Source organism: Athene noctua, chromosome 1 (genome assembly GCF_965140245.1).
Source record: "Athene noctua chromosome 1, bAthNoc1.hap1.1, whole genome shotgun sequence".
NCBI lineage: Eukaryota > Metazoa > Chordata > Aves > Strigiformes > Strigidae > Athene > Athene noctua.
Genome location: NC_134037.1, coordinates 5,813,244 through 5,826,666, shown reverse-complemented (window position 1 = coordinate 5,826,666; position 13,423 = coordinate 5,813,244). Strand labels below are relative to the sequence as shown.

The following is a 13,423-nucleotide window of genomic DNA, read 5'->3' as shown; positions in this document are numbered from 1 at the left end:
TCGTGAAGTCTCATCAACTCTGGCCCAAAGCCTAAGGCAAATTTGTCTGTAACGCACCCCTCTACTTCAGACATAAGAGGAAAAATACCACTTTCACAAAATAGGGAAAGAAAAAAAAAAAAAAAAAAAAGGAAGAAGAATAATTTTGGCCCTATATTTTCTAGGAATTCAGACAAGCCTGAAGAGCTTGGCTAAAAATGAAGCATCCTTTCAGGTACATCCTTATATCAATAAAGGAACTCAAATGCTATTGGAGATGGGACTACAGAAAAAGGTTAGCAGGTGAAAACCCCAAATCCAACAAACTTAATGAAATTTTTGCCATTGGCTGCAGTGGAGCTAAACTTGTCAAATTTCACTGACATGACCGTCAAGAAAGACTTTGGGTCTCACAGGATGGATCTGCACAGGCAGATGCAGAGACTTTTGCATTCATTCTGCCTGAATTTTGAAGGGTTCTGTGGTGTTCAGCGTGGGGAAGTCAGCACTTTGCTAAGCCTAAAGAGATTTGCTGAAAGGGCTTAATGTCCCTCGCAAAGCTGGCCTGAGCTTGGGCTGCACTAGAGCATGAGTCTTCGCCATGATATGGCTATATGCCTCTTTGAAAATCTGACCTGAAATCCTACTCCTGTCTTTTTATGTCCTTCCAGAAGCTGGACTATGACAGTATAAAACAGCAAACTCTTTTCAGCTGAACCCCCTGCAACTGAGCAAGAAGTCTTTAATAACCTCAAGTTTATCAAGGCACCCCATCCCTCATGAGTAACCCTCACGTCACACTGTGGGTTCTTCCCTCTGGCTCCTTCTACTCCATCCCTACCCTGCTCTGCCCTCACCCTGGCTTTTGGCATGTATAATGTCGTCCTGTCAAGGAGTATTTCAACACAAAAATTTAATCACAAAACAACCATGCAAAGGTGGAAACCCCTGTTGTCCTAATTACAGCATACAGATTAATGAGAAATCAAGAAAACAAAGACTAAGGGTCTTGAGTGGTGTGGTTAGTGCCCACCAAAGCTGCTTTATCACTCCCCTCCTCAGCTAGACAAGGGAGAGAAAATATAATGAGAGGCTCATGGGTCAAGATAAGGACAGGGAGAGATCACTCAACAATTACCATTATGGGCAGAACAGATTCGACTTCGAGAAATTAGTTTAATCTATTGCCAATCAAATCAGAGCAGGGTAATGTGAAATAAAACCTAAATCTTTAAACACCTTTCCTCATCCCTCCCTTCTTCTCAGGCTCAGCTTTACTCTTGATTTTCTCTACCTCCTCCCTGCTGAGTGCTGCAGGGGGACAGGGAATGGGGGTTGCAGTCAGTCCATCACATGTCTGTGTCACTCCTTCCTTCTCAAGAGGAGGACTCCTCACACTCTTCCCCTGTTCCCGTGTGGGCTCCCTCCCACAGGAGACAGTCCTCCACAAACTTCTCCAACGTTGAGTCCTTCCTATGGGCTACAGTTCTTCCCAAACTTCTCCAGCATGGGTCCCTTCCATGGGGTGCAGTCCTTCAGGAATGTACTACTCCAGCTTGGGTCTCCCATGGGGCCAGAAGTCCTACCAGAAGCCTGCTCCAGCACAGGCTTCCCACAGGGTGACAACCTCCTTTGGGATTCCCCCTGCACCAGCATGGGATTCCCTACAGGCTCTGCGTGGGTATCTGCTCCACCGTGGAAGTCCACAGGTGCAGGGCACAGCTACCATGGGCTGCAGGGGAATCTCAGCTCTGGCACCTGGAACACCTCCTCCCCTTCCTTCTTCACTGACCTTGGTGGCTGCAGAGTTGCTTCTTTCACATATTCTCACTCCTCTCTTCCAGATGTTGTTGCACAGGTTTCTTTCCCTTTAAATATGTTGTCACAGAGGGTCCCCCACTGTCGCTAATGAGCTTGGCCTTGGCCAGTGGTGGATCCCTCTGGCACTGGCTTTGATGGACATGGGGGAAGCTTCTGGCAGCTTCTCACGGAAGCCACCCTTGCAGCAGTCCCATTACCAAAACCTTGCCATACAAACCCAACAGAAGCAGGATCACAAAAAGTACTGATGCAAAGACTAATGAGACGCAGACATCCCACAGGCCAAGCTGGTATTTAAACTCTTGTAAAATGGAGATGTGTGTTGTCTCTTTGCCTTGCCCAGGACATCCTGGGGCAGCTTGGCTATGTCAGTTCATTTAACCATACATTCCCTGTAAGAATGAGAGGCTGTTTTTTCTTTGCTGTCTAGATGTAAATGTTTTCAAAATAAATCTGGATTTCTATCAGCCACAAAGCAGTAGGATCCCATTTCACTCAAGTGCTGTTGCAGCTGGTCTAAACCCAATTATTTTTAGAAATCACCTCATGTTTAACCATGTTCTTCAACCACTTAGTCACATCTTCTTTCTCTCTGATCGCTACAGTATTTTTTTTTGTAGTACACAGCACAAGATCCCTTAAATCTCTTACTTATTCAAATTCACTTAATGCTTGCACTAATTTTTCATCCTGTTTTATTGCACTTTCTCCCCAGTTGTTTCCCATGCTCCGCCACTCACTCAGTTAATGCACAGCACTGTGGGAAATCAAGATCAAGAATGATGCAGTTAAAGATTTTTTAGCTCTGCTTGTTCCATTAAAGATCTAGACATGCAAGACATTATTTATTCTGTAAACAAAGTATGGATAAATGCAAGGATTATGAATTAAAGGATTAATTAAAACTCTTAACTGTTTCCAGTATGTCTGATTTTTTTTTTTCCCCCAAAAGAAGGCTTTATTGTCTAAATTTTGCATATAATTCAATATTATTTGCATACATCCTGCCATTTGTAATTATATATTATTAGCTTTCACGCTGCTTGGCTGTGATAGAGTCTTACTAGCAGCAGAACTACTTAAGGGGAGTGGAGTTCAGGGGATGGAGAAGATGTATTTCTGCAGAGAGGAAAGGATCACTTACCACGTGAAAGCATCTGAAGTTAGGTATCAGCTGTGGAGGAAAAGAAAGGTCTCCAAATCATTTCACCAAACCTGGATGTCTCTGCAAGGTCCCAGAATCGTGAGGCTTAGGGATGTACCATGTTGATTCACATAAAAGAAATATTTGGCCTCTGCAGAAAATACTGTAAGAAATTGCTTTTTCATAACTGATCTATTGCACTTAAGAATATAAGCCCCTCATCCTCAAATGCCAGAAAAGCTCCTGTGCAGTCAGCCAGAAGCCTGGCTCACCATGGAATCCGTTTGCTTTCACCAGAAAATGATGCTTCGAACCAGATCTCACTGACCAGCATCTGCACCTTAACTCCTTCAGCTTGAAATGAAATGATTGTGGTTGTTTTTTGTTTGGTTGTTTGTTTGTTTTTTTCAAATCAAGATTTCTTATCTTCTCTTCCATTGCTGGTCTGGGCAGAAACCTCATATTTCTGCTTTAGTATTTTTTCTGCAGAGGAGTATAAATTTTATCTTATGCCACCAGGCCACCTTGCAACCAAGAATTTTATGGTACTGAGAGGGCATAATAAAGTCCCTCATCTTCCAGCTCAGTAAAGCAAAGCACAGAGGTATAATCTGAGCAACCGAAGGACATCAGCATTATTATTATCATTCATAAAGAGTAGTGTTCATAACAAGCCAGTGATTTAAAGGTATTGGAAAACAAGGACATGGTGAAGATTTAACTCAACAAAATACTTTAATTGAAAAAAAAAAAAAAAAAAAAGAAAGAAAACACAGATCTAACCAGGAGGAATGGAAGCACTTACTCAAGTCACAATTAAATGGACGTTGAATACATGTGTGTTTTTCCTCAGAAAAGGAAAAGATTTATGCACATACTGAGGTTCTTCGAAGGAAACTAAAGGCATGATTGGAAGGAATGGGAAAATTCCCATATAATTCTATATATGAATACATACCAAACAACATTGCTCTAGACACTAAGACTACATCAGTGCTAGTATATTAAAATGTCAGAACTCAAATAATCTGGCACCTCTGAATTGTTAGGCTTATCCCTGAATGCTTTTGAAAGTAATCTGAAAGCTGACCTAGCTAGCCAGGTAACATGCTTCCAAACAGCTCTTAAACTGAGTTTTAGAGGTGTCAGAAGGACTATTCTCACCAGGCAGTTTGGATACACCCACCCTGTTTTGGAAGCTAAGAAAGTTTAACAACACAGACATGGCCAGAGTCTCCCAGCTGGCTGCAGACCCAGGTGACAGGTTCATTTGTACCTGTGCAGTGTGGCAGTCCGGTTCCTCATGCTAATATGTGTATGGTTTTGTCTGACCACAGAGACAAAAGATTCAGCCTTACATTGACTGTAAGCCAGGCCAAGCTTTCTTTGTCAGTGACCCACCACCTCACATCACGCCTCTTACACCTCTGCTGCTACCACAGCAACACGCTCTCTGACATCATTCCGAGGTTTGGAAATCCTTTTGGACTTCTCTCTTTCCTCGTTGTAACCAGTTGAAAGCTGGGGGGCATCCTCCTGGCTGGAGCACCCCAGGAGGACAGTTGGCTGCTGAAGTTCCAGAGAGTCACCAGAGGATGTTCCTCCATGTAGCTGTTGGTGACTGTCGCTCTTCCTAGCTGAAGAAAAGGCGTCTCTGTTACCTGGATTACATCGGGCAGTGGTCAACTTTCTCACTGGCTCGGCTTCACAGGGCTGAAAGTTCAGCTCCTCCAGTTGTCCTGTAGCATGTGCCACTGCTCCAGTTGCTTCCATACCTGTGAAAGCATCAGTTTGTGTTTTTCAACAATTGCAAGACCCTACCTTCATGTTCCTTACCCTTCTACGACTTTACTATGTCTTAAAAACATTAATGAAAAAGGAGATATTGTTGGGAAAATAATTTTAACTGGCCACAAATTTTAGTTTGACAGAAGTAAGCTGATTCCACAAATACATATACATCAACCAAACCAGCTGGTTTGAGACGGTAACAGCTCCTAGAGCATCCTCCAGTGGTCTTCAAATATTTTAATAAATGCTTAATAATGAATTATATAGAATATAGCTGGTTAATAAGCTATGTATTGTTAAGACTGATAATAATTTTAACACTACACATCTATAAAATACATCAGCCCTCTGTGAATCAGGATATAATATAAGGTAGAACTTTTTATTTCCAACATTTGAATCCTACTCAGGGTAGAGCCTGTAACCTGCAATGCTGTTTAAAAAAATGCCTCTGAAAAAAAAATGCAGAAAAAGCAAAATATATACCATACATTTTTCATGTGGAAATGAAAAATGTTTACATCTTAATAAACCAAACGGTTATCAGCCACAGAGGCAGAATCACTTGTAGTGTTATAGCAGATGGTTTCTGAGTTGACAGGGTGTGCTATCACTTCAGTGCAAGATTGGCAGACTGCTTCATTTGGATGCTAAAAACATTTGTAAAATTTTTGCAATCCTCTCCCTTCCCCCATGAAAATGAAACCAGCCCAGACCCAAATCTTTTATACTCATTCCAAATTCAGAACCAGTCCTAGTCCACATACCTCATGTGTTAGTGGGCAACGCCAGCTTTTGCAGTCTGTTCATCAGCATATATTATAGGTTTTTACCACAAATAATCCCAGAAAACCTGCTGTTACAATCTCTTATTTTTCAGGTTTGTCCTTGAAGTTTAAGCCTCAACACTGTGAGACACTCAGCCCCATATTTTCTCTGACCTACTGCTTAATGCATTCTCCTTTCCCTTTTCTAGACTTCATTAATCAGCATTCTATTTGCTGGAATAATATTCCCCTATCTTATTTTCTAAAATTTCTATATTTCTTCATGATTATACTTCCTTTTCCTGTTAAGAAGAGCTACTTTTTTTTTTTATTTTTTTTATTTTTTTTAACTCATACACTCACAACTTTCAATTTCAGGTTTGTACCTTTGGAAACCCACTGGAAATGTATCAGTAAATTTTCTGTAGTCACACATTTTTCTGTGTAACAGTTTTCCTTCCCAAAATTGCTTTAACGTTAGTAGTTGGTAACGGTAGTTGGCTGTTTTGAAGTACGAACTACCTAAGTCACTAGGTTCAATTTTCTTTGCACACATAAACAAGATGATCAGGTCATGATCCTCTATGCCAAAGCTCCTCTTATTTCTTGATATGTATTGATGCCTTCTTCATCTTCAAAAGTGCCATTTTCAACTGTGAAAATAGGACTTTTCAAACGAGTTTGTGTTAATGGAGGAGGCTAAAAGTTTTCTGGATATGAGCAGTTTCAAGGATTAAATACTGCCTTGAGATTTATACGACATAGTAATCTAAAATATTCTGATTTTTTAAAAAATAAATACGAACTATTCAATATGAATAGAGCACACGATTAACTGGATTAAGTACCAACTAATAGGCAGAGCTCAGGCAGTAATTATATATGGGAAATAATTCTCAGAGTTGGGGATGTGTGGTAGTACCAGACACTACTGCTGAAATAGATGATATTCAGTGTTTCCACCAGTGATGTGGAATTAAAACTGAAATTAATTCTGATGAAATGTTGTCAAAGGTGGGAAAAATGGCAAACTGGTAGAAAGGAAGAGGGAGTTGTTCTGAGCAAACTAGGAACAAGAGAGGTAAACCCTGTTTGTGGAGTGGGACCATCTCATCGGGAATACAACAGTGATTTCTGGGCGATGGAGACCAAGGTCTTCAGGATAAGGGTCAATAAGGCACAATACCTGAAAAGACTGGAAATTGAAGCTTGGAAACATAAGCTGTTATCAGACACAACTTTTCGGTGGTGAACCACCAGAATAAGTGCAAAATTTGCAAAACAAATAACCCCGGTATGTTCCTCCACCTCCAGCTGCTGGTTTTGTTAACGATGTGTTAGTCAATCAAAAGTTATTTAATTCAAGAGAGAGATAATTATCTGAAGCCGAAGAGATTTTTTGTTACACCAAGTTCAGACAAGGTAATATCTTGATCCCTTCTCCCCTACAGAACTACATATCTATGCATACAGCTTTCTTCTTCACCTCCAGCCTCAGCCGCTTGTTCTGGAGCAGCAGCCAGGACCCCCACCTCCTTTGGACTGTATAAGCACCTACCAAACAGAAACACTCTGCCTCGAAAGACTTACTGTGGTGATTAATAATAAAGGCTCCGAACACTTAATTGTATTAGAAGGGTGGGATTTCTTATGGGGGGAAGAGCTGTAAAGCAGAAACTAAACAAAAAGACTGTTGCTTTGATTTCCTCTCTCCCTCTCTCTCCAAAACCAACAACACTTTAAATAAGGGGAAATCAAACATCAGACATTTCCAAGTCATATGTATTAAATTCACTTAAGATATTATTATTCTTGTTTAGATTTGAACATATCGGGGAATCTTTGTCTTGAAACTATTCCTAAAAGACTTTAAGTGGCTGTATTGCCATTTTCTGACAAAAAAAAAAAAAAAAAATCTTTCCATGAATTATTTACACGATGGCTCCAATCAACGCTATACCTGTCAGCCTCCCTAGCCAAAATGAAAGTTCACTATGTAAAGGTGCCAAGGGAGAATGGCAGCCTCCCACTGCGAGTTTATAGACAGAACTAAGTCAGCACGCATTATGTGTCAGAGCCGACATCAGACAGAATCAGATCCTTTGATCTCAGACCTCCACAGGAAGCTTAGATCTCAGACAAATTAGATAAAAAATGAATTTATAGCAGATATGTATCCTAAGGCACACAGCTGAATGCTGTGTTTTGGAGGAATACAGCAAATATCAAAACACATAAACTGCAGAATTTCCTCTCTCCTTCTCTCTCTCCCTCTGCTTTTGTGATAGATGCTAATTAAAAGGAGATAAAACTCTGGCTCGCCTCTTCCTGTCTCTTATATAATCGACAGGCTTTGGGAAGAAGGAGGAAGGAGAAATTCCCAAAACAGAGTAAATGGGTGGTTCAGCAGGGTTATCCGAACGCCCTTAGATCTGTGCTATTGGCAGGTGAGACAAAAAACAAAAAAACCCAACAAAAAAAACCCCCAACTTCTGTAAGACCATTTCTCACTTGCAGAGAGGGAAGCCAGTGCTTTCTGCTGCCAGCCACATGCCCCCGAGGCTGTCTGCTTTTCCGTGACCTCAGAAGAAGTCGTGTTTGATCAGCAGATGATGAAAAGACAAGTCTTGAGGAGGTGTGTGGAAGAGGGGTGTTTGTGGCAGGGACCCTGGGGAGTCCGGGGGACACACAGTGGGGGTGGGAGGGAGCGGAGCTGCTTTGGGGGTGCTGGCCTGGACTCGCTGCTCAGAAAGCACAGCATGAAGGACGAGGGAGTGGTGGAGGTAACGGAGACCGTGCAAATGAGCCCCGAGTACTTTTCCCTACCTCCAGTGTACCTCACTGCAGTCCTCTACAGCCTCCAAACACCACCAGAGCTTTCCGAGCCCTGCGTAGTTATTGCCTCAGCAACTTGGAGACCTGGATAGGGAGGAACCCTGCTGCTCCAGGCATGCCGGGGACACTGCGGGAATGTTGGCCCCTGCCCTAGTCTAAAAACACTAAGTGAAATCATGGATGCATCGAGCATAAGGGGGATTATGCTGCTGCCTTCACAGCAATTCACACACAATTTATACAAAAGTGACAAATAGAGAAATACCAGGAAGGAGGAGGAGATAATAAAGTAACGAAGAACTGTGCCGCTGGTCCTATACAAACCTATAGTTTTTTAAGAGACCTAAACCCACTCTTTTGATGTTCAACTGTTTATAAATTTGAATCATGGTCCAACTGCAGTCTCACCTCCTGCTACAGGCGTGCCACTTTTATTTTCTCCTTGATTGCAGCACGGCTGGATGTGAACTGCTTGAGGCTGTGCTTCTTTACAGGGTCCGTTGGTACTGGCCGGTGGTAGATCGGCCCGTTCAGTCCTTGTTTCTGTAATGAAACAGTCACATCACTCTCAATCCATCCTCATTTTAGCAGCAATTATTAATTCAAGTGACAATATATTGCTGGTGAATTAACAGGTAATCTAGAAGTGTTTTTTCTGCCCAAACAGAGACAGATTTTTATGCTCATATCATCTTCTTCTTTGCCATTAGGGTTCTCAACGCTTCTCTTCAGTAGAAGCCTTCCTTATCTTGTAACCATGTTCAATAATGCTAGAAATCCGGACCTTGCTGCAGTTAGTGCCCATGGTGCAGTTTAGGAGAAAGACCCTTTAACCTGAATTTACAAAGTTACTTGAAATCAAAATTTTGGAGAAACTACTGAAAAGGTCTTGAAACTAGTTAACCAGGATGTGCATTTACTCCTCCGCTACAGGTTACCTGTACATTTAGCTAGGTCCCGACTTCAGCTTGCATATGTCAAAGGCCAAGTTATTGGTAACTTTCAACATATCCCACAGTTTGAGGTGGCTGTTTGGCAATCAAGCCACCAACAGTTACCATCACATCATTTTATCTTCAGTTCTTCTCTTACAGAAATAGCCTTACGCCTTCTGCTGTGGGAAATCCTCCTTGAGGTAGCTATATTTGATTCAAGATCAATGCTAAAAAGAAAGCAACCTTAAGATAAGTTAGCAGAGGTGTGGATTTGCTTGGAGGAGAACTCCAGAGAAGCTGTAGCCCCCCCATTACCACTTTTCCCCGTACGATGCTGATAGTGTGATATGAGCATGGTCGTGTTGCTGTCTCAGTGACATTCACACTGCAGCTGTGTCTGGTCCTTGGGCAGCATCAAGCTGTCATCCTTCATCCGGAAAATGCAGTGGCTGAATAGATCCTTGAAATCATAGTAAATATTTCCTTCATTTCTCAATTCTTTGCACTATAGAAATCTGATTTTCATTAGGTTTCACATACAGTTAAAACTTTTTCCAGCAAGGACTCAGGTGTCTCTTATAGGCACAAAACTGTATAACCATGAACTACGAACTGTACTGCTAATTACTGAACTTCCCCGAGCTTTCTCTGAGTGCCGTTGTCTGAATCCTGTGGTGGCCACTCTGGAGATTTGTTAAACAAAATAGGGAGTCTGCAAGTATAAATTTGAGTGGGCATTTCCAACTTACTGTTGCTTTTGCTCTTCCTGAACCAGCAGAACGCAAGAGTGAGGATGAATGCAGATGCTGCTGAACTCAGTATGACAACAAGGATCATGCTGGCCTTTGCTCCCACGGGGACGGGGAAGATGGTAAATGGCTGAGACGTCACAGTAAATTTAGCCCCTGAGAATTTAAAGCAGTCAGAGTTTACTACAAAAGTAACAACACTGGTTTCATAGCTAAACCACCAGGTTATAGCCTTTCAACGTGATACTGCTGTTAAAAATGCACGCAGGAATAACCCATAAGTTTGTCTATCTCCAGATCAAACATTAACCAACAATATTCAGGACCGAGTACCATGACAAACTAAATCCGTACAGTATTCTTCAACGTAACTTTCAAGCTTTGAGTTCTTCCTGAAGCAGAGACAGCCTCTTTGTATTTAATAATCCTAATATTTCTTTCATGAATTTGTCTAGCTGACTATCAAACCTCAAAAATACATTCATAAGCATCTATTTCTGAAGTCAAACTGATCAGGCCCAGACAGAAAACATGCACATTCTGCCTAACAAGACAGAGAAACTGATTGCGACAAGAAAGATGCTCAGTCATACAGTTTTTACAGGCTATACCTGATTCATATCAATGTGAGTTATGAAGAACCTAGAAACATTCACTAGCATTAAGCTTAAGTCCATGATGCAGAAAATTCCCAGTGAACTTGTTAATATTTTCCACCATGTTGGTAATGAGCATTATAAATAAAAAATAACAGTGTCCTTGGTGTTAGCATGGGAAATATTTAGTCTCTTGACACACACAGGCTTTGGGTAATGCTCTTCACCCAGAGATCCTAAAGTTTTCTGTAAATTAAATCAGAATCAAGCCAACCACTATTCATAGTTTCTGTGGTCAAGAGTTCACTGGATCTCAACATCTGAGCTTCAAGGATTGGACGATGCCTAATACTGCCCTTTAAAAATCAGAATTATTGAGAGGTTTTGGTTCCCTGAATCACTTCCAGAATCCATTTTGAATGGAAATGTGCCTGGGAAGGACAGGAGTTTAACAAAACTGGCCCTGGCATTCTCTATAGACCAATTTGAAGGATGTGGATTCACACATCAACTCATTACCTGTCTTACTACCTGACTCATTATCAGTCCTAACCCCACAGTTCTAATAATTTTGACGGATGGATATTTCTTTTACTTGTTTGAGTTCCACTTTTAATAAAAATCTAAAAGCCTTTTTTTCATCAATTCATTAAAAAAAAAAATCAGAAACACTGTCAGATAGAGGCTTGGAGACTAGGGTAAGTAGCTGTAAGTACTTTTATCTGAAACTAATTAGATTTGTGTCAATATTGTCCATTTGAACAAAGCAGGGCTTCATCAGAACAATGTGGAAGCATGTTCCAATTGGGAAAAATTTGCCTGCAGGTACAAACACATATGAACTTCAGTTGAGAGAAGTAATCTCACAGATATCAAGGACTCTACACTGACAGGTGCTTAGAGGTGCTTTGCACTACTCTAATAGTTTGTGAGTAGACTGCTGTTGGTTTAAATGGAAAGTGGATGGATCAGGCCTACTGGGATCCATAGGAGTTAAGTGAATATTACTGTAAAACAAGGAGTAAGACTATTCAGTAGTGCTATGAATAGTCTACTCTCCCCAGGAACTACCACTAAAACATTTGGGATTATTGCATTCAACACCAGCTGCATCTTCTGAGCTGCTTCCAGACAGCAGACTATGCCAGGGTACACACAGAAACCTGGTCATGAAAATGTATCCCAAGCACCGACTGTTTAATGGTTTAATTTTTTGTTTGTTTATCTCAAACAATAAGCAAATATCTTCAGTAAAGGGTCTGGCTTTTATACAAAGGCCTTTATACTGTTTCCAGTGTGGTTCCCAATTACAAGCGAGCAAAGGGGATTGATTCTTTGGTGCATACTTTTGCAATGCATATTAAAATTGTACTGTACTCTGATTTGCACAGGTGATGCCTCCACAGATGCATAAGCCATCAGCATTGCTAGCTGTAAACATCTCTCTGCAACACTGACAGGCTAAATGTTCCGTAAAAGGGATCTCCATTTGACCTGTGTTCGGAGGAAAGATTTTGTGACATCCCTGAAATAGCTTTCAAAACACATTTCATTAAGCTGTACTTCCCACTGAAGAGTCGGATCCTGTGAGGTGCTGACTTTCCATCTGCTCTCACTGAAGTGAAGGCAATGGGAGCTGCGGGTGTTTGGCAGCACACACCCTGAAAATAAACATATTTCCCCCCTTTAAAGGCCCATCTTCAAGTATCCCAGGTCTCCCTTTGCAAAGCCATTAGCAATGCTTGGTGTTCATTAGCCACTTGTGACTAGGAGCAGCAAATGTTAAAAAAATTTTTTAAAGATCTGGATCTTCATTTAATCCCAGGATAGGAAGGGATTTCTTAGGTTATAAATCCTATCCCATGTTATTGTGTGTACTGTGTTTTACAATATCATCCGTAAGAGTATCGACCTCCATCCAAAAGCAGTTTGATCTGCTCTCACTATTCCTATATATTAAGACAGGCTGTTTAGAAAAATACAGTCTAAATGTTAGTAACCACGTTCTAAATTTTTAGCTCAGAGTTTTTTCATTAGCCATCTCCATTTGGCCACTAACCTGTCTGATAGTTTTGCCCTCTCCGTTTTTTCTGGCTGAAACAAGCCTACACTATCTTGGAGTTTCCTCATTAAAAATGCTCAGCCTGTACCTACTTCATTTTGAGATCATCTCTGAACATGCATAAACAAAACTACGTTCAGTACTTCAAGGACAGGGCTTCATGCAGTGGCACACACACACATTGCTTTATCTCTCCTGGAAACACTTCTATCTGTCCTTCCTAGGATTCTTTCCACCTGAAGGGTCTCAGTTTATTTATATGTAGGGACAGATCTATATCTATATCTAATTTATATCTATCTATATCATCTATATCTATTGCAGAGAGCTGGGGATGAGTCTCTTTAACCAAGTAACAAGCAATAGGACAAGAGGGAACGGCCTCAAGCTGCGCCAGGGAAGGTTTAGACTAGATGTCAGGAAGCATTTCTTTGCAGAAAGGGCTGTTGGGCGTTGGAATGGGCTGCCCAGGGCAGGGGGGGAGTCCCCATCCCTGGAGGGGTTGAAGAATAAGGTTGACTTAGTGCTGAGGTATCTGGTGTAGTTGGGAACTGTCAGTGTGAGGTCAATGGTTGGACTGGATGATCTTCAAGGTCCTTTCCAACCTAGATGACTCTGTGATTCTATATCATCTATATCTATCTATATCTATCTATATCATCATCTATATATCTATCTATATCTATATCTAAACTATCTCTCTAGATATATATCCATACTTATATCTCCATATATGTATGTATG

At 41.2% G+C, this 13,423-nt stretch overlaps 1 protein-coding gene across 1 annotated transcript in view; it reads right to left on the bottom strand.

Moving 5' to 3' along the window:
- Positions 1-3,963: 3,963 nt before the first annotated feature.
- Positions 3,964-13,423, bottom strand: part of PKHD1 (PKHD1 ciliary IPT domain containing fibrocystin/polyductin) — a 269,426-nt gene continuing 259,966 nt past the window's right edge. The window contains exons 63-65 of the mRNA XM_074921569.1: positions 10,022-10,177; positions 8,746-8,880; positions 3,964-4,719 (exon numbers count right to left, since the gene is read on the bottom strand). Coding sequence (XP_074777670.1) covers positions 4,364-4,719; positions 8,746-8,880; positions 10,022-10,177 — 647 coding nt within the window. The 3' untranslated portion in view covers positions 3,964-4,363. The remainder of the gene's footprint in view (positions 4,720-8,745; positions 8,881-10,021; positions 10,178-13,423) is intronic.